General features: G+C 40.8%; 1 protein-coding gene across 4 annotated transcripts; it reads left to right on the forward strand.

The window, feature by feature from the left end:
* The first annotated feature begins 1501 nt into the window (after positions 1-1501).
* Positions 1502-27834, forward strand: mhc1zja (major histocompatibility complex class I ZJA). 4 transcript variants are annotated; one of them, XM_087243171.1, is made up of 7 exons: positions 1502-1572; positions 7266-7538; positions 14775-15062; positions 15142-15426; positions 15685-15810; positions 19995-20024; positions 20180-27834. In XM_087243171.1, exons 1-7 carry the CDS (start codon positions 1509-1511, stop codon positions 20251-20253), a joined length of 1140 nt encoding a protein of 379 aa, XP_087099297.1. In that variant the 5' UTR covers positions 1502-1508; the 3' UTR covers positions 20254-27834.

The raw sequence follows: 27834 nt of genomic DNA on the forward strand, positions 1-27834 counted from the left end.
AAAAACAGTAATGGCAAAAGAGAGGATAGAAATGAAAATCAGGTATAGTAGGGCTGAACTTAAATCAGTAATTAAAAAGGGAATACACAAAAAGTGGCAAATAAGTTGGGACAATAACCAAAAAGGCAGACATTTATATGCAATACAACCAAAGGTAGGACAGATTTTGAATTCATGGGGGAGCAGGAAGGAGGATTGTATTCTTTCAAGAATAAGGATAGGACATACAGGGCTGAACGCTACATTACACATGATAGGAAAACATCCAACAGGGTTGTGTGATGGATGCGTATGGAGCAAAATCAATGCCAAAAGTCTTGAATTAAAAAGCCTGTTGAATAGCACAAACTGAAAAAAATAATATACCGTAATAACAAGTTCTTGGGTTTGTATTTTTAGGTCATGAAATTTAACATATCTGTTTATTTAAGCTGTGAATTTTTCAACGAAAAATATTTAAAACACGTTTTCATACTTAAAAATTCAATAATTCATATTCAATTTCCAGATTTCACTTACAAAATATTCAATACCCTTTAAAAATACGATGTATAATATTCAAAAGGCAATTTTCAGTTAATTTAATTTCAGTTCAAATATTCGCTTCCATAAATTCAGTGGATCAAATTCGACTGTTAAAATTCAACATTACATCCGGGAACTGCAGGAAAAGCAATAGATTGCAGAGTGAAGATCGCCAGCTGCTCTAGCTTTCACCAGCAGGTGGAGATGGAATAATGTAAGATTTTTAACCCAGTAAACAAGCGAGAAAAAGGCTAATAAAGGCACAAAAGTAGCATTTAATATTAATATCAATGTCTTGGACATTATAAGTAATAAAAGGAGTATGAGTAAAATGATTAAATGATGTTTTGGTCATATTTGCCCTTATGTAATGGAAGCCTGCTGGTGATCGCGTAAATATTTAAAAAATTTCAGAACCTAAAAATACAAACCCTGGAATTCAAGTCATTAAAATGCAACAACTTGTTAATACTGTGTATTATTTTTTTCAGTTTGTGCTATTCAACAGGCTTTTTAATTCAAGACTTTTGGCATTGATTTTGTTCCATAGTAGCGGAAAGAGAGAGACAGTAGAACATGTAATCATAAGTTGCAATAAATACACAGAGGAAAGAAATATGTTAATTAATGACCGACAGATAAATGATGAACAAATAACACTGAAAGAGTTTTTATATCAGGAAGGAAAGAAATGGTTGATTCAATTCTTAAAAATAACTCAGTTAATACATAGGCTATAGAATGTCTAAATATATTTATTTAATTAACTTAATTATTATTTTATTTATAACAATATTAAGCTTTCTCCTCTCTTCTACTATGTTTTTCTGTAGATGGAGGAGCTGAACACGCAGCAACATCGAAGGCTCGGGTTTTGAAGAGTCAAGAGGTAAAAAATAAATAAATAAATAAATAAATAAAATAAAAATAAGAGAGTCTCTGATCCATAACCCGCAGTAGGTGGCGGTAATGCTCTGATAAGAATGCGAACCGCCAATAAACACCAGGAAGAAGAAGAAGAAGAAAGTGCCTGCCTTGTAAAGAACGGTAAAAATACTCAAATGGATTGACAATTATGACGAGCTTCGACAGAAGCTTCACTTTGCTTTATCTTTGTCTCTTCCATGTGATTATGTCTTCATTTCGAGCAGGTAAATTATCAAGTTTAACAACTTTTAAAAACGCAAGTGAAAGTAACTCGCTTACTTGTTGATTTTTACAAATATATCCCAGGTGCCGTTTAACAGAGGTATGATTTTAGAGATAAAACTCATTTTTAAACACATTAGTTATAATAACTGATTACCTTTGTCTTTGCCACGATTACCCTGCTGAAAAATCTAGCTTAAACCTGCCTAGGCTGGTTGGCTGGTTTTAGCTGGTCGACCAGGCTGGTTTTAGAGGGTTTTGGCCACTTCCTGTTTTAAGCCTGTTTTAAGCTGGACATAGCTGGTTTTGGCTGGATTAAGCTGGTTATATAATTATAATGCATAATCTTTTACAAGTTATTTTTCAAGATGCTATCAGCTTAAAGTGCAGTTTAAAGGCATTGATTTAGTCATTGGAGGCATGTCATTGGACAGTGGTTTGTTCTGTGATTTTAAGGAAATTATACTTTTTTTAAATAAAAAAAGCTTTTATACCAGCTTTTAAACTCAAAGACTTAAGACCTTCTCCAGAAGAAACAATATTATTATAAATACGTATCCTTGCTCTGTTAAACAGCTCTTAGGAAATATTTACAATTTAACCGGAGAAGGGGAAATTTATTTGCAATCTTTGTCATTTTAACTAAATCGATTAGGGCTGCACAAAATTGGGAGAATGCTATAAACAATACAAATTGTTGTTAAGTATTGCATTAATGAAATTTTTTGTGCTTACTTTACATAGAGAAATTCTATTTTTGTCAAATCAAAAAAAAAAAAAAGTATACTACAATATTTTAAAGATACAAAATAATAAACCCACAAAAGTTTACAAAAGTGCTAGAAGTTCGCTGGTTCGAGTCCAGGCTGGGCCAGTTGGCATTTCTGTGTGGAGTTTGGGTTGCAGCTGTAATACATATGTCGGATTAGTCGGCTGTGCTTTCACATCTAGACATCTGATATACAGCAATGTATGAATCACATATTTAAAATACAAGTTCATGTTATGATTTAAGATATTAATGTATTCGTCATATGTAACATATATTTAAAATATGAAAGAGTGGATGTTTTTACAGTTGAAGTTAAACAGTTAATCATAATAGTGTTAATAACTCATCTCTAATAACTGATTTATTTTCTCTCTGTCATGGTGACAGTAAATAATATTAGACTAGATATTCTTCAAGACACTTCTATACAGCTTAAAGTCACATTTAAAGGCTTCACTAGGGTAATTAGGCAAGTTAGTGTATATCGATGGTTTGTTCTGTGGACTATAGAAAGCAAAAATTTACTTTAAGGGGCGAATAATATTGACCTTAAAATAGTGTTTAAAAAATTAAAAGCTGCTTTTATTCTAGCCGAAATAAAACAAATAAGACTTTCTCCAGAAGAACAAATATTATCAGACATACTGTGAACATTTCCTGAATTTGTTAAACATCATTTGGGCAATATTTAAAAAAGAAAAAAACAATTTATTAATTCCAAAATAATAATTCCAATAGTATATTGATGCAGCCTTTATGATGCAAGCTGAGACTGCATCAATCAGCGATGCAATGTCAGACACAATGCACTCAAATGGAGCTAGTGACATCACTGTGAGGGGTGGGGTTAGGAGAGCCCATTAAAAAGCATTGGATGCAGCCTAGATTGCACTGCATCAGGTCTGCAGCCAGAACCCTCTCAATAATTCTGACTTCAACTGTGTATGAATATGACAGAATGGCTGTGCCATGAACAGTGTGAGGACTGAGCAACACAAAAGGTTATGAGCAGCGCTGCTTATAGCCTCTGTTTCATTTTGCACAAACTGCAATAGTCTGTTCCATGCAAAAGAAACACAGTGTTGTGAGAGCTAAAGCATGTTTAATAGTGAAATCAGTCAACCACCACATCCCTATTATTAAGAATTCCTTACGTTTATGAGAAGGGTTAAGAGGCCATGATGGACAGAGGGAAACTTAGGCCAGGATGCCGGGGACGGAGTCCTCTCTTCACACACCCAATCTTTTCAAAGGATATCCTGAGATATTTAACGAGCACAGAGAGTCAGGACCTCGGTTTAACGTCTCATCTGAAAGATGACACACACTGAGCAGTATAGTGTCCCCTTCACTATACTGGGGCATTAGGATTAGGACTCACACAGACCGCAGGTTGGGCGCCCCCTACTGGCCTCTCTAACACCACTTCCAACAGCAACCTCGTTTTCCCATGTGGTCTCCCATCCAGACACTTTCCAGGTACTAGCTTTAGTGGACGACCATGTGAGATGAAAACATGTTAACCAGTGGTCACCAAACCTGTTCCTGGAGGGTCGGTGTCCTGCAGATTTTAGCTCCAACCCTAATCAAACACATCTGAACAAGCTGATCAAGCTCTTACAAGGTATACTTGACACATCCAGGCAGGTGTGTTGAGGCAAGTTGGAGCTAAACCCTGCAGGGACACCGGCCCTCCAGGACCAAGATTGGTGACCCCCGATGTAAACCTTCACATGTAGAGGTCGTGCGATGGTGCCATGTGCTCTTCACACATGAAGCAGGTTCACACTGAATATATGTGACAGAGTCTGGAGATGCCATAGAGAACCATTTGCATGACCGGTTTGGCAGTGGGTTAGTAATGGTGTGGGGTGGCACGTGCTTGCCAGAGGTAGCCCAGGTGATGTGGGGAGGTCAGACATGCGGAGGCCACACACACATATTCACACTACTGAGCCTCATTTTGACTTGTTTTAAGGACATTACGTTGAAGTTGGATCAGCCTGTAGTGTGTTTTTCCACTGCAATTTTGAGCGTGACTCCAAATCTAGACGTCTATAGGTTCATAAATTTGATTTCTATTGATGGTTGAATGTGCTGACAACAAATCACACAACGCTTATGTAACGAACAAAGTATTTAATTCAAATATTTAGTTCATTCAGATCTAGGATGGTGTTATTTTAGTGTTCTCTTTATTTTTTGACAATGGATAATAATACCTATATTCAAGCTTTTCCAAATATGAGTGCATATAAGGTTTGGATAAAAATAATTGATAAATAAAGAAAGAAAGAAAGAAATGTAAATCTCCAAGTAGCCTGCACTTTATGATCAGATCTTTTAAGCAGAGATGTTTGAGACTGTTTAATATGCTTCACTAAGCTCTAGTTTTAACTGCTTTTAACATCACTGTTATGTTTTTTAGATGTTATTAATACACTAAGGGTAGTTTGACATAGCATATACTATTTATATGCCCATACTACCAGTGAAAACAAGTAAAAATATTGCACAGTGAAAGAAAAACATATTTACAATGTATAAATGAACCTGATGGAGAGGAGGTATTCAAAGGTGCTTAACTAAAAGAAAGAAATATAATAAAACTTACTAGCTGTATTATGTGAAGTTTTTTAACTAATTTCGATGTGAAATTATGATGTGATTAGCCGCATTTCCACTATCGCGCCTAAAGCGAGCGAGCCAAGGTCAGTCGCGTTTCCACTGTCTCTTCCAGGGCCTAATCGGGCCAAATCGGGGCTTACTCCACCTTTTTTGCAGAATACCTTGGGCAAAAGAGGGCCAAATGGGGCTTCGAGGCGAAGTGAAAGGAGAGGCGGACACTAGTTTTCTGATCGCTCAAGAGTAAATGCACCAAACACATAAATAAATAAATAAATAAATAAATAAATAAGAAAAAGAAAACATCTGACCTTATAGTCTGGGGTCTTTTTGGTTATGATCACCCCTATGTTTCCCTTTTAAATGTTAGGCTGCTGCCTAAAATAAAAGTTTTAATTTATAGTGACGTTCTTTGCTGCGTCCTCCTTGATGTTTCAGTAACGCATAATAATCATTACACCATATTAAACACACAGCAGACAATAAAGGTTTTCAAGAGTTTTTGTCAAGTTTAAAAGGTGTGTTTGTGCGGGTTTACATGCCTGTGTGTGTGTGTGTGTGAGACCGAGCAAAAGAGCGCTCCCTTCACAGCTCTGTTGATGCCGCGAGCGGCTTCTTTCTTTTTTCTCTATTTTGCAGATAATACACAATATAAATACAGGAAGACATGAAACTTAACAAATGACGTGTCACCTTTTGTAGGCTCTAAACAATAGTGTCATATCTTCATAAAATAGCCTAAGCTATATTGAAAACATTTAAAGAATTGCAAATATCATATAATAAAATCACATTAAATAAATAAACCATTGTAAAACTTACAAAACAACTTATGTACAGTTGAAGTCAGAATTATTAGCCCCCTTCAATTATTAGACCGCTTGTTTATTTTTTACCCAATTTGTGTTGAACAGAGAGCAGATTTTTACAGCACATTTATTAACATAATAGTTTTATTAACTCATTTTTAATAAGGAATTCATTTTATCTTTGTCATGATGAAAGTAAATAATGTTTGATATCACTTCTATACAGCTTAAAGTCACATTTAAAGGCTTCACTAGGGTAATTAGTGTAACTAGGCAGGTTAAGTAAGGTTAATTAGTTAAGTTAGTGTATATCGATGGTTTGTTTTGTAGACTATGGAGAAAAAATTAGCTTAAAGGGGCTAATAATTTTTTCCTTAAAATAGTGTTTAAAAAATTAAAAAATTTTAATATTTCAACGGATCCGCAGCTCAATTCGGATCCGAATTTTCCGCATACGGAGATGATCGGAGCTCAACGCAGCTCCCGGACTGCTCTCCATTGGAAATGAATGACTTCCGGTCTGTCACTTGTCAACTGTCGTGTGCAGTGGAAAGGCGGCTTAAGGGGTAGAATTGGGATTAGGCCTTAGATAAGGGTATTGATCACGAAACAAAATGAAAAAAAAAATTCTCTAATACTTGTCCACACAAGAGAGACTGTCCTCACACAGTGCCATTCACAGAGAGAGAGAGAGAGAGATCGATCGCTATTGCAGATTAGGTCGACTTTTTAAACACTACACCAACCAGCGATTGGTGGCGCAATCCCAGCATCAGCCGCCAAAGTTATCAGCATGAAATACGGATCCTCCAATGCCATTTGCACCTGAAACACCCACATAAAACAACACACTCACACTCAAACAGAAGCACACACACATATCCCATAACAAAGTGCGTTCTGCATGGGAATGTAACATTCGCAAATGTCACTTTTATGTTTATACTTGAGTGCATTGCCAGTATTCATTCATTCATGCATTCTGTGCACCACCACCATCCACCGGCCTAGAGTGTGAACTAAATATCTATATTTCTCAATTCATTCATTCATTCATTTTCCTTCGGCTTAGTCCCTTTATTAATCTGGGGTCGCCACGGAGGAATGAACCGTCAACTTATCTAACAGTATATGTTTTACGCAGTGGATGCCCTTCCAGCTGCAACCCATCACTGGAAAACATCCACACACACTCATACACTCATATACAGACAAATTAAACTACCCAATTCCCCTATAGCGCATGTGTTTGGACTGTGAGGGAAACCGGAGCACCCAGAGGAAACCCACACCAACACAGGGATAACATGCAAACTCCACACAGAAACACCAATAATACTAATAACACCAAATAATATTAATAATTATTTGCTCTTAATTTTCAGAAAAGCACTCTCTGTATTTTATCTACACGGGTTTGTCCAGACCTGTGGATCTGCCGGGCATCTATGAGTTCTCTGCTATGGGTCTGTTAGATGACAGACAGATTGACTCTTATAACAGCGAAGAGCAGAGAAATATTCCCAAACAGCAGTGGATGAAGGAGAAAATGCAGGAGGATTACTGGGAGAACCGCACTCAGTCGAGAAAAGAAAAACAACTGTGGTTTTATGATAACGTCCACTTACTGATCGACCGCAATAGACAGAGTACATCAGGTGAGCAACATTGTTTTAAACAGTTTTTTATCATTAATAATAATCTTACTGTTACAACCTGCCTCAAAATCATAACATATAGAGGACACATCACAAATTAGATTTTAACAAAAAATGTTTATTTAATTTTAATCAATTATGTCTAGGGCATACGTGCCAACACTCCTATTTTTCCTGTGAGCCACTCGTATTTCACACCCATCTCCCGCCACCTTCTGGTTTTGTTATTTCTCCTGAAAAACTCCCATAACTCCACCAACATCAACACCCGAACAACATTTAAAAACAGTAGGCTATACAAGAAGTACATGGATGACCTACTACTTCTGGAGAGATTCTGAAGTACAGTGTGTGTGTGTGTGTGTGTGTGTGTGTGTGTGTGTGTGTGTGTGTGTGTGTGTGTGTGTGTGTGTGTGTGTGTGTGTGTGTGTGTGTGTGTGTGTGTGTGTGTGGTCTAAACAAAAAGAAAGAAAAATATGCACGAAGAAGTAGAAAATAATTATACACAGCACTAAACTGCAATATACAATCAACACTCTTTTACATCAGTATTAAATATATCGACAAACTTTTAACATAATTAGGCGGAAACATAACAGTAAACATGAAATCACATCAAGACTGAACACACATCTGTTTAGCTGTGCCTTTACTGAATGAGCACTGTGCTACGCCTGACAGATCGCACTATTGTGACTTTTTTTTGTCATTCTTTTATAACCTTTTTTAACATTTTAGTCGGTTTTTATCACTTTTATTATTTGTTTTCATGTTTTTATACTTGTTTTGTTTATTCTTCTTTATGTAAAGCACTTTGAATGGTCACTTTCCCTAATGGAGTGTCTGTCATTGAGGCTACAGTTAAAGGCCTTTCCGATACTCTTTACTGGTCGCTCAGTGACTGATGGGATTTGATGTTGTCCCAGCCTGAAGCGGAACTCATCTCTGACTTTCCCCTACTTAAGCACCAAGGATCTAGATTGTGCAGGTTTAAAGCTCATGCGTGCCTATGCCACAAGCCTCTCCAACCCTTGGGGGATCCATCTTGCTCCTGGTACCGCCGTTGTTGTCACTTATCCAGGAAGCCTCTGATGGGAGGTTGCCTTACTCCTGACTTGTGAGGGGACCTCAGCACTCTGTCTCAATTGCTTTGACCATCATGTTCATTGCCAGTGCAAAGAGGGTCACTGAGATGGTGCAACCAGTGATTATCCCTACCTCAAGCTGCTGCCAATCTAATGTTAACTGACCATAGGAGACTCTTAAGCTGAACTTGTTGTAATAGTCCATGATGAGGTCTTTTACCTTCTGGGGTACGTGATTTTTCTCTTGTGCGACCTCCACCAGCTTGTGGGATATTGAGCTATAGGCAGTGGTGAGATCCGACCACAACAGAGCCAGGTCCCCCCTGCCTTCTCTTGCCTCCTTATTGAGCTGATTTATCATGCCTGTGTGTTCCAGGCAACCTGGGACTCCTGGTATACCTCCCTTCTGCACAGACGTGTCGATGTATTTATTGCTCAAGGAAGTTGAAGAGTCTTTTGGCCACAATGCTGAATAATATTTAGCTCTCCACACTTAGCAATGTCATGAATCTGGTTTGTTAATTGTCTATCTTTTCCCTTCTGTGTCTTCCCGTACCAGCTGTCAGCGCTTGCAATCAGCGCGAGCTCTGATCAGCAGTCACCTGTTCCTGCTTTGTCATTATTGACACCCCTATATCTACCTCCCTTATTTCTCCTCCTGTTGTCAGATTATTGTTACTCTGTGCGTTTGTTCTCCGTGTAGTTTGTGCATCATTTGTCTTGTCTCGTCAAGTCTCCCCGTTATTCATCCCTCCTGTGTTCATCGTTTCATGTTGAGTGCCGCAGCTTGCTTGACTATGCACAGACCATCAGCACCCGGAGTTCAGTGTTTCCCGCATCGCTGTGGTGGGCACAGACCTATCGGCTCACTTCCTCTCTCACCCCGGCCGGGGGTTTGCCTTTTGAGTTGGCTTAGAAGAACCGGATCCGTGTGATTCATTTGAATTACTGACAGACTGCCTTTGTTGAACTATTAATAAACATTGATTGAACTGCACAAACCTCTCCTTTGATTCTGTTCCGTGACAGAATAATCTGACCAAAACGATGGAGGTGGCTGAGAGAGGCTCCATACACTTCGCGGTCGTACACCAGGGAGCAATGCTCGGCTGCCACGATGAAAAACTCTCTGCCACCAGACTTGCCGTGGACAGTCTGTCTGCACAGGTAACGGAGCTTACCAACCAGCTGCACAGATTTTGCCATGGGGGTCCATCTAATGCTGAACAGCCGATGTCTGAGCCCCGAGTGAACAACCCCCCACGTTATACGAGTCAACCCTCTGAGTGTCGGTCTTTTTTGACCCAGTGTGAGGTAGTGTTCTCGCTACAGCCATCTACCTATGCCACCAATCGCTCCCGAGTGGCATTTATTCTCTCTCTGCTCACTGGACAGGCGAGAGAATGGGGAGCCGCCGTATGGGAGGCTGAATCTGACTGCTGCTCTCACTACGCCTCTTTTAAGGAGGAGATGTTGAAAGTGTTCGGCCGATCCGTGCTGGGGAGAGAGGCTTCCCGTCAGCTCGCAGCGCTCCGCCAAGGGGGTCGATCCGCGGCTGACTTTGCCATCCAGTTCCGCACCCTGGCGGCCACCAGTGAATGGAACGAGCCAGCCCTTGTCGCTCGTTTTTTGGATGGTCTCTCCTCCGAGTTGAAGGAGGAGCTCTATTTCCATCGAACTACCCTATTCTCTGGACTCCCTTATAGAGAGGGCGATTCGTCTGGATAAGCGATTGGAGTTGCGTCACCATTCCAGAGGTTCATCTGAGGAGAGGAGGATGCCTGCTTTCTCTTGTTTGCCCGCTCCCACCCCCCCTCCGGAGCCCATGGAAGTGGGTGGTCTACATCTCTCTACTGCTGAACGTCAACGCCGCCTGACCAACAGGCTCTGCATGTACTGTGGGGCCGCTGATCATTTCTTCGGCAAGTGCCCGATAAAAGGGGCAAGCTCGCCAGTAGACCGAGGGGTTCTGGCGAGCACGATCTCCTTATCCCCCACTCCACTGCGGCGAACCACTCTCCCTGTTGTACTGCGACATGGTGGCACCTCCACTTCCTGCGAGGCGTTTATTGACTCAGGAGCCGAAGGGAACTTCATGGACGAGACGTGGGCATTACGTCATAGTATTCCCTCCGTCGAGATGGACAAGCCACCTCCGGTGTACGCACTCAATGGACAACTCTTGCACCAGGTTCGACGTATAACCATACCTGTGAGTCTCACTGTCTCTGGAAATCATCAAGAAACAATAAGATTTTATTTATTTGACTCTGTCCTCTCTCCATTAATACTCGGCCACCCCTGGCTATCTAAACATAATCCCCACATAGTCTGGTCCGATGGTACTGTTATGTCATGGAGTCTTACCTGTCATGATAAATGTCTTGTCTCTGCTGTTCCTTCTGTCTCCTCTGTCTCTGTGTTGCAGGATGAACCAGGTGATCTTTCGGGCGTGCCAGAGGAGTTTCACGATCTGCGAGCGGTCTTCAGTCGTTCCCGGGCCGTCTCTCTTCCTCCTCACCGACCTTATGACTGTAGCTTCGATCTCGTTCCAGGTAGTACTCCCCCTAGGCGGCGATTGTATTCCCTATCTAAGCCTGAGCACGAAGCCCTTGAGCAATATCTCTCCGAATCACTCGCAGCTGGCACCATAGTTCCCTCCACGTCGCCCGCTGGTGCTGGTTTCTTTTTTGTTAAGAAAAAAGATGGCTCGCTGCGCCCGTGTATTGACTATCGAGGTCTTAACAGTATAACCATTAAGAATTGCTATCCGCTGCCCCTCCTGGCATCCGCTTTTGAAGTCTTACAGGGTGCTAAGGTTTTCACTAAATTAGACCTTCGCAACGCGTATCATTTGGTCCGTATCAAGGCCGGGCATGAGTGGAAGACCGGGTTTAATATGCCGCTCGGTCACTTAGAATATAGGGTCCTTCCCTTCGGGCTGGTAAATGCCCCTTCTGTATTCCAAGCCCTCGTTAATGACGTACTTAGAGACATGCTTAACATCTTCGTTTTGGTCTACCTTGACGACATCTTAATCTTTTCCCCTTCGCTCGAGACCCATAACCATCACGTTCGCCGCGTACTACAACGCCTGTTAGAGAATCGACTGTTCGTAAAAGCGGAAAAATGTATTTTCCATGCGGACTCGGTTCCGTTTCTAGGCTATATAGTCTCCGCCGAGGGTATTAGCATAGACCCAGCCAAACAAAGCTTGACTTTACCATCTCTTATCGTCCGGGTTCAAAAAACGTCAAACCAGATGCGCTATCACGTCTGTTCAACCCCTCTGATAACGACTCCACCCCAGAACCCATTCTGGCTAAAGGCTGTGTTGTCTGAGCTTTAGCCTGGGGAATCAAACGTAAGGTTCAACGGGCTCTCACACGGGTTACAACCCCCCAGAGATGCCCCGAGAATAAATTATTCGTCCCCAAATCTCTACGTCCGGCTGTGCTCCGCTGGGCACACGCTTCCAAATTAGTAGCCCACCCGGGGGTTAAAGGCACCCTAACCGCGATCCGTCAACATTTCTGGTGGCCGTCTATGATACGCGACACGCGTTCTTATGTCATGTCCTGCCCAGTTTGCGCTCAATCTAAGAGTAGTAACCTTCCTCCCTCCGGTCTCCGCAGAACTTTACCCATTCCCTCCCGCCCGTGGTCTCACATCGCCTTAGACTTCGTTACTGGGTTACCACCTTCAGCGAACAATACCATTATCCTTACAGTAGTCGATCGCTTCTCGAAATCCGCTCATTTTATTCCCGCTCCCAAACTCCCCTCTGCGAAAGAAACTGCCGTACTGGTTTTCAAACATGTCTTTAGAATCCATGGTCTACCAGTAGACATGGTCTCTGACAGAGGTCTGCAATTCACTTCGTGTTTCTGGCGAGAATTCTGCCGACAGATAGGGGCTACAGCCAGTCTGTCATCAGGCTTTCACCCTCAAACTAATGGGCAAGCGGAACACGTGAATCAAATTCTCGGTCGCCTCCTCCGCACCTTAGCAGCGCGGAATCCCTCCTCGTGGAGGGCTGGGCTGAATACGCGTAAAACTCCACTCCAACGTCATCAACTGGGCTTTCTCCTTTCCACAGTTGTCTGGGTTACCAACCTCCGCTATTCTCCCACCAAGAGCGGGAGGCGTCAGTCCCTTCAGTACAGGCGTACATTAGTCGCTGCCGTAAAACTTGGAAGACCGTACACTCCACATTATAAAAATCCCGAGAAAACACCCGTCGCAACGCTAATCATCAACCCCATCAAGACTCCTAGATACATTCGCGGCCAAAGAGTCTGGCTTTCCACCCGCCACCTTCCCCTCCAGTCCCAATCACGCAAACTAGCTCCCAAATTTATTGGTCCTTATACCATTATCAAGATCATCAATCTCGCTGCGGTTCAACTGCGCTTACCTCATTTGCTTTGTCGCATCCACCCGATATTCCATGTTTCGTGTGTTAAACCTGTCGTCCGCGCTTCCAACCACCCAACCCCTGCCTCCGCTCCTATCCTTATTGACGACGTTCCTGCTTATAAAGTCAAGAAGATCTTAGCTTCCCGCCGTCGCGGACGTGGTATTCAGTATCTGATTGACTGGAAGGGCTATGGCCCGGAGGAGAGAAGTTGGGTCCTGGCTCGGGACATCCTGGATTGCTCGCTCATCGATGACTTCTCTCACTCGTGCCAGTCAACTTCTCTGGGAGCGCTCCTCGGAGGAGGGGTTCTGTCATGAATCTGGTTTGTTAATTGTCTATCTTTTGAGTTTGCTTAGAAGAACCGGATCCGCGTGATTCATTTGAATTACTGACAGACTGCCTTTGTTGAACTATTAATAAACATTGATTGAACTGCACAAACCTCTCCTTTGATTCTGTTCCGTGACAAGCAAGGAGATGATCCGAAACTGATCGATGTTCTCAGACTTCTCTTCTTTTTGGGATGTACACTCCCTCCGCATACCTCTATGCCTGTGCAATCTTCCCTCTTCTCCATATGACTTTTAGGGCCTTCCAGAGCCTGTGTAGAAGCTTTGGGCAGGTCTTATATATCTTGTAAGGCACTCCGGTCAGGCCTGGTGCTGAGCTTGACCTTGCTCTCCTCACCACTTCCTCTACTTCACTCCGGCAGGGTACCTTTAGGTTGAACTCTGATGTGGGCTCAGGTGGTGTGAGCAGTGCATCGCAAGGCCCCAGCGGTCGTTCTCTGATAGGGTCAGAATAAGTGGCCTTGAGGTGGTAGTTGATAGCCTGTTTGGAGCAGGTGAGTTGGCCAGTCCTCTTTTGGCCAAGGAGCTGCTTAGTCAACTTGAAAGGCTTGGCCAAAAATGCTGCCCTTTTCCTTGCTCTCTCTCTCTCTGCCTCTTCCTGTGAAACTCTGCCCTACAAAGGTTCACAAGTTGTTTCCTCAGGATTCCTCTAATTTAACTTTAGATACAGTGCATCCGGAAAGTATTGATGGCGCTTCACTTTTGCACATTTGTTTATGTTCCATTAAGGTGGTCCCTCTGCTCACTGGTGGAGGTGACTGGAAATAGGTGTCTCTGAGGTGAGTTTTCCTCAGCGCTTTAGAAAGCTCTTCCACCGTTGGGGGATTATTAGGCAGTGGCCAGAAAGGAGGCAATATTTAAACAACATCAGGGCTTACTTCAGATGTCGGCTGTCCCTTCTCCACTGATTGCAGGATTTGGGTCCAGGGTGTCTGAGGTCATGATGATGCTTGTGAGGAGGGGCTGGATGTTTGAAGGCTACAGTGTAGCAGGACTTTCTCCAAGAGCTCTGTTTGGCGCCTTGTAGTCTCACTTTGCTGTTTTGTTATCTCCATCTTCTGCATGAAGTCCTTAGATGAACCAGCAGTTCCATATTGTTGACTAGAAGTGATGGGTTAAGGTCATTATTGCCCTCATTATGTCTAACTGCATGGCTAGATGGATTCCCATCATAATTGACTATGTAGTCATCTAAGTAGGCAGGTCTGCGGATCACTCTGTGTGGATGAAGCAGGAGCTGACTTTGGGGTTGCCATGGTAACAACCAGCTCTATAGGTATCCTCTCTATAGGAGTCTATTGGACATAGGCAAAAGAAAGTAAAAAAAAAAAGGAGGAAATTGTGCAGGGCTGTAACAAATGTATGCTTCTGTGCATTTCAGTTCTTCATGTTCTTCAGTGGAGACATGGCTGTGAAGTTGAGAAACAGGGAAATGAACATAGTTTTAACAAATCTATTGATGAGTATGGCTATGATGGAGAAGACTTCCTGTATTATGATGATGCAGAGTCTCGGTGGGTCGCCCCAGTGGAAGAAGCGCTGCCAACCAAGAGAAAATGGGACAATTTGCCCATCCTGAACCAATACACCAAAGACTACCTGGAGAAAGAGTGTGTGGACTGGCTCAACAAATTCAGAGAGTATGCAGATGAAGAGCTCAGAAAAGCCTGTGAGTAAATGTGCTTGTGCTTATTTTATGATCTTACAGTAGATGAAACTGTCTGATGGTCTGATTGCTGTGATTTCAGCTCCTCCAGATGTTTTTAAATTGACAAGAAAGTCCACCAAGGATGAAACTAAGCTGAAACTCACCTGTCTGGCCACTGGCTTCTACCCCAACGACGTGATGTTGAACATTAGGAGATATCGCGTATATCTGCCTGAACAAGAGACCATATCTACAGGAGTTCGACCAAACCATGATCAAACCTTCCAGCTGAGCAAGAGTGTGGAGATCAAGGAGGACCAGATAGATAATTATGATTGTTCTGTGTCCCACAGAACCTTCAAACAACCAATTATCATAAAATGGGGTAATTGAAGTAGTTCCTATGCTGAGTTTTGTCCTTGTCCTTATTAGACATAATAAGGTGAAAACCCTGAAAAATTATTATAAAAATAAACAATTCATTTTAAAAATGACCCATCACTACAATGTTTCTGTTGAATGTCTAAATTGTATGCTCCTGTTCCTGCCATGTTCAACCCCTGTCAAAGTTTACACAGGAACAGAAACAGCAGTGAAGTGTAGAATAATAAGAAATGTTTTGTTTTTTTCCTACTTTTTTTAGATGGAACAGATTTAGATGGAATATACACCGGCCACCCACCAGAGACTGTCCCAGTTGTGATCGGAAGTGTGCTTATTTTTTTAGCCATTTTAGGCGTAGTGGTTTTTCTGGTGATGAAATGTGGTGGTGAGTATTTCATGATCTGTGATATCTTGATTATGTGTGTTATATATCATCTTCTATGTCCAGAAATCTTGTCTGATAGGAATCAATGGATGATTTTGGCCCAAAACTCCAAAAAAAAAAATTTCAAAAATGATTTATTAATGCTTTATTAAAAAGTAATAAGCACACTCTGAAAATTTATTTTGACATAACATATTACTCACACTGGATAATGTTTTTTTTAATTTCACTAAAGTTATTTGAAACATTAAAGTAAACAAACTTATTTTGAATTGAATATGCTGTTTACAGGATGTCAGTGTCATGTTAATTCAAAAAACATTTGACCTGTTACACAAATTCTAGCAATTAATCTTAAAGTATTTAATATTTTATTAGAGTAATCGGTGTCTTAAACTGAATGTCTTCATAATTAATATTTTGCAACAAAATATACAATAATAGATACAGTGGCGTAGCGCAAAATGCGGAGGCCCCCCGGCAGGGATCACTGACGGGGCCCCCAGTCGAAGGTGGGGGGGGGGGGGGGGGGTGCTTATACTGAGATATACACACATATATCTATGATCGGGAGTTTTCCTGGATGTTAGTATGCAATTTTTTTAATGAAAATTATAATTTTACATCACTTTTCTACATTGATGGATCACTGATCGCACGGGCATTCCTGACTAAAAGCTTGTGTTTGTGTGTACAGAAATGTACTATCCACCCTCGCTGTTAAATTTGATCTAATCATGTCCTGAAACACAGCTCCTCTCCTGCTTTCACTTCTCATACTGACGGAGGGAGCGATTCGTTTGTGAATGAATCTCCGTTATGAACGACTCTTACACTAACCGACATTAGTACAAGTTTCTGGCAGCGCAGCATCTCATTGTCATATTTCTTTTGCATTGTTTGCTGATTTTATTCAACAAAACTAGCATAAGCCGAGTGTTTAGTGCGAGTTGGAGCTGCTTTGCCGTATGGTGAATGCAGTAAGTGACTGTCATCATCAATAACGTTACCTGATTAGCACAAAAGTTCAGAACAAATACAAAAACAGATAAAAACTTAATCTGACCTATGAAATGTTCTGCCTTTGTGCTTTGTTTTCTTTGTTTGCTCGTTACTACACCCGTAGACAGCGCTAAAGTCCCGCATCTTCACGTAATAACACTGTCTTGACTAGTGCGGTTGAATGACATTTGTCCGGGAAGCACTGTACCAATGTGGCGGCGCTATAGACGCATGCTCAGGGTCCCTATGCGATATTTAGTGTATATATCTATGTCACAAATTGAGGAGCGGGGAAAATAGGCGGGGTGGATCGACAACGTGGGGAATTCTTCACAAACTAAGGAGCGATCACAAACCGAAAGCCGCGAGAGCGTCAAAGTAGCCAGAAGTCATTCATTTTTTAACGAGAACCGGAGGCGAGAAACAGCGGCGCGTCTTCATTGGCTATGACGCGGTTCGGCGGCAAGCAATCAGAATGAAGTAGTCCACCGCTTGAGAGGAGTTCAGAGCACACAGACCTGTGAACTTTGGTTCCGACCACAGTTGTTCCCAAGAGTTGATTATTGCGGTTCCTGAATTTTCAATTATTGAAAATCGCGACGACGTGGGGCCCCCTAATCACGCGGGGCCCCCCCCGCGGTGCGTGCCCTGTGGGCCCGTCCGCTACGCCACTGGATAGATATTTAAGTATTGAATGAATTGCTGAAAAGTGCAAATTAGGAAATGTCTTGGAGAATAAATAAACGGCTATTTTTTATTTGTTGATATTATTTTGTTGATGGTCATGCCTTGTTTTTGAAATTTCTATAGAGTTGGATTCTGCACTCTGGACATAAAGTATTTTTTGGAAGATATTAAATATTGACTTGCTTTAAAGGTGCAGTAAGTTTGAAACACAGTGGTTGAAAGAGATATTGCATATAGAGCCAGATCAGTCTCAAAAATAATACATTTGCATTCATAAATGCACAGTTTATAAATCCACAACTCCAATTCATAAATTTAAAACAAAATTCATCAATTCAAAAGCAAAAATATATCCCAAATGCACACACATGCATCTTACCAGAATATATTTAAAATGTTTACACGGTTTTGTATATACAGTAGGAAGTTCTTGGATTACTTTCCTCGTGCATTTATGAATTATGCTAGATGTGATCATGAACCACTGAATGTGCATTTAAAACAAAACAACCCCTCATAATCTGTGGTAAAACTGTCACATTGCACAGCATGGAGCGAATGAATTTGCAGTGACCAGCAGACTTGCAGAGTAATGTTATTTCTCAGTAATAGTGAGTTCTGCAATGGAGTTCGCTGGTTTTTAGGTGAATTTGATCGTCGCCATGGAGTGCCGGTAAGAACACGGAGACTTGAATCCCATTTAAAGCTCTTTATTGTCCATCACACTTTGTGTATGTGTTTGGTGTGTGTGTGTGTTTGGTGTGTGTGTTTGGTGTGTGTGTGTGTGTGTGTGGTCTAAACAAAGGAAAGAAAATATACATTAATAAGTAAATTTAGATAATAAGGATAACAGTAACAAGTGGAAATACTTATACACAACACTAAACTACAATATACAATTATAACTGACATGCATGAGCAAAGCAGATGAAGCAAGGCAGATAAACGTATATAAAATAATAATTCTCACTATTAACAGGCTTTTAACTTAGGCGGAAATATAACAAAAAGCATGGATTTAATAGGCGATGTATGTATTATCATTTAAACCAATTATATTTACATAAAAGATCGCTACTACTAGCCGCGGCAGTCCGCGATTCTTTACGAGCTCGCGCATAAATCAATAATCTCAATACAATACTATAATGATAAAACAGTGGTAACAGGTATGTAAAAGATGCATAAACACTTACTTCTCATCATTGACGCACACAAAACTGACTGGAATTAGGCGGAAAGCAAAGCATGCAACCTTTCTCTCTGTCTGATCAGAATGAAACCAGTTAACAGTCTCCATATACAGCAGACCTAAGCTGCATTTTGATTGGCTGCCTGTGCTCGTGATCAGCGCATGATCAAGTACGAGCTCTATAGGAGTCTGTTTGTGCATGCACGCGTGAGGAGAGAGCACAGCTCGTGTCCAGCTCTGGGCTCAGCCCACCGACCTCTTTTACAAGTTCCATGATCTTATGTCATTCGCGAACGGCTGGATTTAATGCATTCAGTAGCAAATCTTACTGAACGAATCATTGATTAAATAAATGACTCTTTATATTCCATACACATGCGGCTGTTTGACACTATTCTCTGCACCTACAGAGTCCGTGAAGTCGGTCAAGTTTTTTCTTACCATTTGGTGTTTAGTATGAAAACAACACTCTTTCAGCAGTTCATAGTTGCATCCAATATCTCGTTTGTCACGGGGGGCATGCATGAAATGCTCCCGAAGTGAAACTGCAGTTAAAGTCGACAAATTAAAAATGAAATAACGCAGTGACGACATCAAATTATGAGCTATAATATGTCATCGGAATCATGAAAAGAACATTCAGAAGCAACTCATGTAAACACCTCAATCATATTAATGTCTTATTCAGATTAGGGCAAATCAGTCCGTAATTGGTGTCTGACACCAGTACAGTACAAGCGGTTACAAGCAGTGGTGTAAAGTAACTAGTTACAAATACTCAAGTTACTGTAATCGAGTAGTTTTTCTCAAGAATTGCAATTTACCAAGTAGTTTTATAAATGTGTACTTTTACTCTCCTTTGAGTACGTTTTTACTGCAGTATCAGTATTTTTACTCCACTACTGTCCTTTATCCTGCAGTCACTACTGTATTTATTGTCTATGGTAATTAGACAAATCAGTCCTTTAATTCCTGTCCAATCAAATCACACATAGAAGGTAAATCACATTATGATGAACTACCTCAAGACATGGGCGGGGCTTGAGTTCCTCATCAACGTCACGCTGGCATGACTTGAGACTTGTTACCGTGACGATTCATTCAAACTACTCTTAGTCAACTCTTTTATAGATGGATCAACAGTTTGAAACACGGTGCACTTTCAGATTTAAGCCTTAGCTGGATATTTCACTTTACACTTTACACTATATTTACAGAGCTGTGTTACACACTGCATGAAGATCATTTTCAAAAACCCTTAATAGAGGCTTTTTTAATCTGTTATTATTTTTTTTTTTTACAGAACAGGACAGCAGCAGCACAGACACCACTGGTAAACATATTATTCATTTTATTAAAATATATTCCATGTCATTTAAATACTGCATCACTAAAGGCATAATTAGCTCTGCTTAACAAGCATGCTGCTTTTTCTGCATTAAAAATGTTTGGTGGCTAAACTGTGGATGCCTCTTTATTTTTTGACAGAGTGTACCTCAATATTGCTGGGATTTATTGCTGACCATCTGAATAAAGAATTAACGGAAGGAGAGAATTGGTGACTCTGCAAACTTTCATTTCTGGACCTTCATTTTAAAACCTGTGAAGATCTCATTGAGCAGGTCAACATCAGTGTAGGGGAAAGTTACTCTTGAAAATCATGCATTACGATATTGACTTAATCCCTCCAAAAATTACCTAAATGCACTGCTTAGTTACTTTTTATGGTAAGTAAACTGTATTATTGTACTGTAAAATGCATTACTTTTGCGTTACTTTTTCTTACCTTTGCTGAGGCTTAATCTTGTTCAAAACTTGAAGGGGGAGGGGTTCCGTTTTTTTATAAAGTTTCACGAACCCTCAAGTACTTTTTTTTTTTTTTTGGAGATTTCAACAGATTTGTGTGTGTTGAGCATTAAGGCAATGTCTGTGTAGGAGCCATACATTGTATATTGGCGATTGGCCACAAGGTGTCAGTACGACACTATATAACTGTGGCTTCACTGCATGGAGGAAGACAGTGTTGGTAGGAAGCACACAGTTTTTGACCGTATCGTATTGCATCGTCTCGTAACTGAAGGAAACAGAGAAGTGTGCTTTTAGATAAAGGAAAGTGATTGAGTAATTCTGTTGATTGGAAGTTGATTGGACAATAAATATGTTTTTATTTGCATCTATTTGCTTACGGACTCTGACTTTTTACGCGTTAAAAACTTGCTCACTCTACCAACAATAGCGGCATTGGTAAGCCGCTACAAAGAAAAGTCAAAAACTTTGCTTCGTGGGACAATTGAGATGCCGCTGGAGTGGACAGCAAAGCATGGTGTTTCTACAGACAAGGACGGCCACATTCGTTTGGATCAAGGCTTCATTTGCTGCACGTGAGGACAGCGTTTCTTCAGCATCTGAGTGAGTTCGTTTGGATCTGCTTTCTTCTGGTTTCCTGCATTAAGGTGAATCTACGCTGCGTTCATCTCTTCGCGTTTGATAAACAGCACAATAGGTATGTTTGTTGCAACAACATCATCATCATTTTGGCCATATGGAAACTCTGTGTGCACACAATAAGGTTTAACAAGCGTAAATCCAATGCATTGGTTGCCCATGACTGACTGAACTTTTCTTATGTGTGTTTATTGGGTTTTACAATTTGCAAAATGGAAAATGAAATCAATTTGAATGTTGAAATGGTGAATGTGACTGATCAAGGTTTAACTTCTGTTGAAAATGAGCCTGAAAGGGAAAAAAGACCAGTTAAATTAACAGCTAAAGCTTTAGTTGAAAAACTAGACACTTTACAGAAGTTAAGAAAGGCAAAGCTAAACAAAGCACAAAAGCTAAAAGAGTCAATTAACAAACTAATGTGTGATGACAATGAATACAAACCTGAGATACGTTTGGTCTTTGAGGATTTTAAGAGGTTGTGTTCAGAGGCAAAAGACACTCATGAGTCACTTTTGGTTATTTTACCGGTTGAAGAGTGTGAAAAACATGATATCTGGTTTAAAGCAAAAATGATATCAAACAATGAGTTTTTGGAACGAACAAATAAATGGTTATCTGATAAACCAGATGGTCACAAAATATCTGAAGTGGAAAATCTAGAGAGTGATGTTGGTCCTGGAGATAGTGTGTCAAATGTATCACATGCTACCTCAAAACGCAGTAAATGCAGTGCACGCAGCAGCAGTAGTTCATCCATATCATCTGCATGTATTCAAGCAGAGGCAGAAAAGGCCGCACTCATGGCACGTGCTGCTGCATTAAAGGCTAAACATGGTATTGAAGTTCAGGAGGAAGAACTGAGAAGGAAAAAAGAGCAGTTGGACTTGGATGCTCAAATAGCAGCTTCCACAGCAAGGATCAGTGTGTTGCAGAAATTTGATCAACAAAGTAAATGTTCAAGCAGTTTATCTTCAAAGAAGATTGAAAAGGTTGTGGTCACTGCAAATTCTTCTTCTCAAACAACATATTTAAACCCCAATGCAAATGACTATGTCCCAATAAATTCAATGCCACTGGATTTGGATGGATACACTGGTGTTTCTGCTTCTCAAGCTGCAATACAGGATCAAAGGATTGGATGGATTGATCAACAAACATCGGAACATGCTAATGGTAACTGTTCTGCTCAAACACAACATGACTCCATAATTCAGCATGCTACAAATATCTTACCTGCACAGGGTGATCCTTTGCTTGAAATTCTGAAAAAACAGGAGGAATTAACAGCGCATCTTGTTCAACAGCAAGCAAATCCTCGTATTCTACCAAAGAAGGAAATTCCAACATTTGATGGTGACCCATTGCAGTATATTCCATTCATTAGAGCATTTGAGCATGGCATTGAGCAAAAAACAACCAATTTAAAGGATCAGTTGTATTTCCTTGAGCAGTTCACAAAAGGGCAGCCTAAAGATCTTGTTCGCAGTTGCCAATATATGTCTTCAGAAAAGGGCTATGCAATGGCCAAGAAGTTGTTGAAGGAACATTTTGGTAATGAGTTTAAGGTATCTACAGCCTATATGGAGAAAGCCCTGGGGTGGCCTACTTTAAAGGCTGAAGATGTGCAAGGATTGCAGGCTTATGCTTTGTTTTTGCGTACTTGTTGTAATACAATGGATGAACTCTCATATATGCAAGAACTTAACATGCCTAGCAACATGAAATCAGTGGTTATGAAGCTGCCTTACAAATTGAGGGAGCAATGGAGAGCTAAAGCCTGTCAGATAATGGAGTCTGTTCATGGCAGGCCAAAGTTCTGTGACATTGTTGAATTTATTGAAAAACAGGTTAAAATGGCATCTGATCCTGTTTTTGGTGACATTCAAGACAAGCATGGTGCAAGTAAACTTAAGGTTCAACCACACAAGCCCTTTACAAGAAGTAGTTTTGCTACTGACATTTCAACTTCTATTCCAGCAAAGAAGTTCAGTGATGCTTTAGCACAACCAAAATCTTGTCATGTGTCTAAGTCTAATGGAGACTGTTTGTTTTGCAAAAATCAGCATTTATTGGAAAGGTGCTTTGCATTAAAGAAAAGAACACAACGTGACAAGATTGAATTCCTGAAGGCCAAGGGAATTTGTTTTGGCTGTTTAAAAACTGGGCATAAAAGTAAAAGATGCGAGAATCGACTGAAATGTGACATTTGTGGAGAAACACACCCCACAATCCTGCATATTTATGGCAAAGAGGTAATACTGAAGCAGGCTGAAGAAAAGCGCAAAGATACATCTGTGCAAACTTGTGGTCACACAGGGGCCGGGACTGAAAGAACTTTAATGTCAATCATACCAGTTCAAGTCAAGTCCATTAAAAGTAACAAGGTGGTGCAGACATATGCTTTTTTGGACCCAGGAAGTTCGGCCACTTTCTGTTCTGAACACTTGCAGGAGGAGCTGAAGTTGAATGGAAAGAAGATTAATATTTTGCTTCGTACTATGGGTCAGGAAAAGTCTGTGTCTTGCAGTGTTATTGATGGTCTGGAAATCAGTGGTATTAACACTAATAATTTCTTTCCACTTCCTGCTGTTTACACACAACAGAAAATGCCTGTGAGTTCTCAGAACATCATAACTCAAGAGGAGTTATCCAAGTGGTCATACCTGGATAAAGTGAAGATACCTTGCATTCAAGCAGAGGTTGATTTACTGATTGGAATTAATGCAGCTAATGTGATGGAACCACACAAGATTATTAACAGTCAAGGTAATGGGCCTTTTGCCATTAAGACCCTATTGGGGTGGGTTGTTAATGGGACTGTGGAAGGAAACAGTGAACATAGGAATGAAGTTGGCCATTCTGATGTTACTGTTAACCGAATTTCTGTTGTTAGATTGGAGGAGCTGCTTAACAACCAGTTTAATCATGATTTCAATGAGAAGACTGTTGATGAAAAGGAAATGTCAAGGGAAGATCTTCAGTTCATGAGTATAATGAACAATTCAGTCAAGCTTCAGGATGGACATTACAGCTTAAGATTACCATTTAAGTCTGATGTCACATTACCAAATAATCTTGGTGTTGCTAAGCAACGGTTGCTTGGTTTAAAAAGGAAATTGGAAATAAATCAAGAATTTCATGAGAAGTATACTCACTTTCTTGAAGGTGTCATACACGAGGGCTATGCTGAGAAGGTACCTGATTGCCAACTTGATCGAGTGGATGGTAAAGTTTGGTACATCCCTCATCACGGGGTGTTTCATCCAAAAAAGGGATCATTGAGAGTGGTTTTTGACTGTGGGGCAGCATATAAAGGAACATCATTTAATGATAACTTATTGCAAGGTCCTAATCTTACCAGTTCTCTGGTTGGAGTTTTACTGAAATTTAGACAGGAGCCAGTAGCCTTTATGGCTGACATAGAAGCGATGTTTCATCAAGTCAGAGTTGCAGCAGAAGATGTAGATTTTCTTCGTTTCTTGTGGTGGCCTGGTGGAGAACTGAATAAGGAACCCATTACTTACAGGATGACAGTTCATCTTTTTGGTGCAGTGTCCTCTCCGAGTTGTGCATCCTTTGCTTTAAAGCAAACGGCAAAGGACAATGAAGGTGACTTTCCATTAGAGGTAATTGAAACGATCAACAATAACTTCTATGTGGATGATTGTTTGAAGAGTGTCTCTTGTGAAGAGAAGGCCATATCTATGGCAAAAGATCTCACTTGTCTTTGTCAGAAAGGAGGTTTTCGTTTGACAAAGTGGATCAGTAATAGCCGGGAGGTGTTACAATCGATCTCTCAGGAAAATCGTGCCAAGGATATACAGCAGTTGGATTTGGATCGAGACAAGTTGCCAGTTGAAAGAGCATTAGGTCTCCAGTGGAGTGTGGATGCTGACACTTTTCAATTCAAGATTTCATTGAAAACTCAACCTTGTACAAGACGAGGCATTTTGTCTGTGGTAAGCTCGGTGTATGATCCTTTGGGTTTCCTTGCACCTGTTATTCTGCCTGCAAAAGTCATCTTGCAGGAGTTGTGCAGAAAGACATTGGGCTGGGATGATACCATACCATCTGCCTTCCAGAAGCAATGGACTCATTGGATTGTTGAGTTGGACAAGGTTGCAGAATTTCAGGTAAACAGATGTTTTAAAACTGTGGATTATGGACTGCCCAGTCATGCTTGTTTACACCACTTTGCAGATGCATGTGAAACTGGGTATGGCACAGTTTCCTATCTGAAGATGCTGAACGGTGCAGACAAGGTTCATGTGTCATTTTTGATGGGTAAGTCCAGAGTAACACCATTGAAACATGTGACCATACCACGTTTAGAACTTACAGCAGCTGTCTTGGCTGTGAAGATGGACATCATGTTAAAGAAGATGTTGCAACTTCCATTGGAGGATTCTGTTTTTTGGAGCGACAGTACAACTGTTCTCAATTACATAAAGAACGAGAACAAACGGTTCCATACATTTGTCGCTAATAGAGTGTCATTTATAAGAGACGCAACACAGCCTCAACAATGGAGGTATGTACCAACTAAAGACAATCCAGCAGACGATGCATCACGTGGCTTGAATGTGGAATCTTTTTTGAACAATGAACGGTGGCTAAAGGGGCCTAGCTTTCTATGGAAGCCAAGTGATGTACAGTTCCATACAAGTGATTCGACATCAATAGATGATGATGATCCTGAAGTAAAAAGGGAATTAAAGGTAAATGCTGTGACACTGCAGAGCGAACAAAATGCCACATGCAAATTGATACATTACTTCTCAGATTGGAAACGTCTAAAGGTTGCAGTTGCATGGATTTTGAAACTGCAGAAACTTCTACTGCAGCTAAGTCGTAAACGAAAGGAGCTGTCTTTGGAGCATAGTGATGATGCAACCATGAATGCAAAATTGCAACATTTTAAATCATCTCTGGAACGACAGAGTTTGACTGTGGAGGATGTTTATAAGGCTGAGGTTAACATCATTCGTTTCAGTCAACAGGAACAATTTCAGGAAGAAATTGCTGCTCTTAAACATGATAACACTGTTAAAAGAAACAGTTCTGTCTATAAACTGGATCCTATGTTGCATGATGGAGTGCTGTTAGTAGGAGGAAGACTTGGTAAGTCAGCTATGCCAAGCGAAAGAAAACATCCCATCTTGTTATCTAAAAATCAGCACGTATCACATCTCATACTCTCAGACATTCACGAACAACTGGGTCATGGTGGCAGAAATCAAATGCTTTCTAAACTGCGTTGTAAGTATTGGATAACAAATGCCAATTCTGTTGCAAGAAAGATCATTTCTAAGTGTGTCATTTGTAGACGCTTTAAGGGAAAGCTGGGTGAACAAAGGATGGCAGACCTTCCAGTGGAAAGAATCACTCCTGATTTACCACCTTTTACTAATGTAGGAGTAGATTTCTTTGGGCCCATAGAAGTAAAAAGAGGACGTGGTACAGTGAAACGCTATGGAGTGCTATTTACTTGTATGGCAAGTAGGGCAGTTCATTTGGAAATGGCATACTCACTTGATACAGACTCGTGTATCAATGCTTTACGCAGATTTATCTGTCGTCGTGGACAAGTTTCTTCTATGAGATCTGATAATGGGACAAATTTCATCAGTGCTGAGCGGGAGCTAAAAGAGGCACTCAGTGCATTGAACAAGGAGAAGATTCAACGAGCCCTGCTACAGAAGGGAGTGGACTGGAGTTTTAACCCACCTTCAAGCCCTCATTTTGGAGGAGTGTGGGAACGTTTAATTAGACTGGTGAAACAAAGTCTGTGTGTTGTCCTTCGACAACAAACATTGGATGATGAAGCCCTGCAGACTGTCTTGTGAGAAGCCGAGGCAATTCTAAATGATCGACCCATCTCTAATATCTCCAACGACCCTAATGATTTGGAAGCTTTAACACCTAACCACCTTCTGCTTTTGAAAGGAAACCCTGCATTGCCTCCTGGTTTGTTTGAAAGGTCTGATTCATATGCCAAACGAAGATGGAGACAAGTGCAATATATTTCAGACCTCTTCTGGAAAAGATGGGTACGTGAATACCTTCCATTGTTGCAGAAAAGACAAAAATGGAACAAGGAACATCGAAATCTTACTGTTGGCGACATTGTGATCATTGCAGATTCTACAGCACCACGTGGATCATGGGTTCTGGGAAGAGTGATTGAGACTTTTCCAGACAGTAGAGGTTTAGTTCGATCTGTAAAAGTTCAAACCAAATGCAACATCTTGGAACGTTCAATTAGTAAGCTTTGCCTTCTTCAAGAATCAACATAGGAAAATTATGATATAACCAGTTAAACAGGTGTTTAAACTGAGGTTGTTTATTTGCATGCATGTATATTTGATACCATTTTGAGTTCATGTGTAAGGCTCCATATTGTATAAATTTGTAATTGTTATGCCATTTTGTCATAAACAATTAAGGGGCCGGTATGTAGGAGCCATACATTGTATATTGGCGATTGGCCACAAGGTGTCAGTACGACACTATATAACTGTGGCTTCACTGCATGGAGGAAGACAGTGTTGGTAGGAAGCACACAGTTTTTGACCGTATCGTATTGCATCGTCTCGTAACTGAAGGAAACAGAGAAGTGTGCTTTTAGATAAAGGAAAGTGATTGAGTAATTCTGTTGATTGGAAGTTGATTGGACAATAAATATGTTTTTATTTGCA

This window comes from Danio rerio, chromosome 3 (assembly GCF_052040795.2).
Source record: "Danio rerio strain M-AB ecotype USA chromosome 3, GRCz13ab, whole genome shotgun sequence".
Lineage (NCBI taxonomy): Eukaryota > Metazoa > Chordata > Actinopteri > Cypriniformes > Danionidae > Danio > Danio rerio.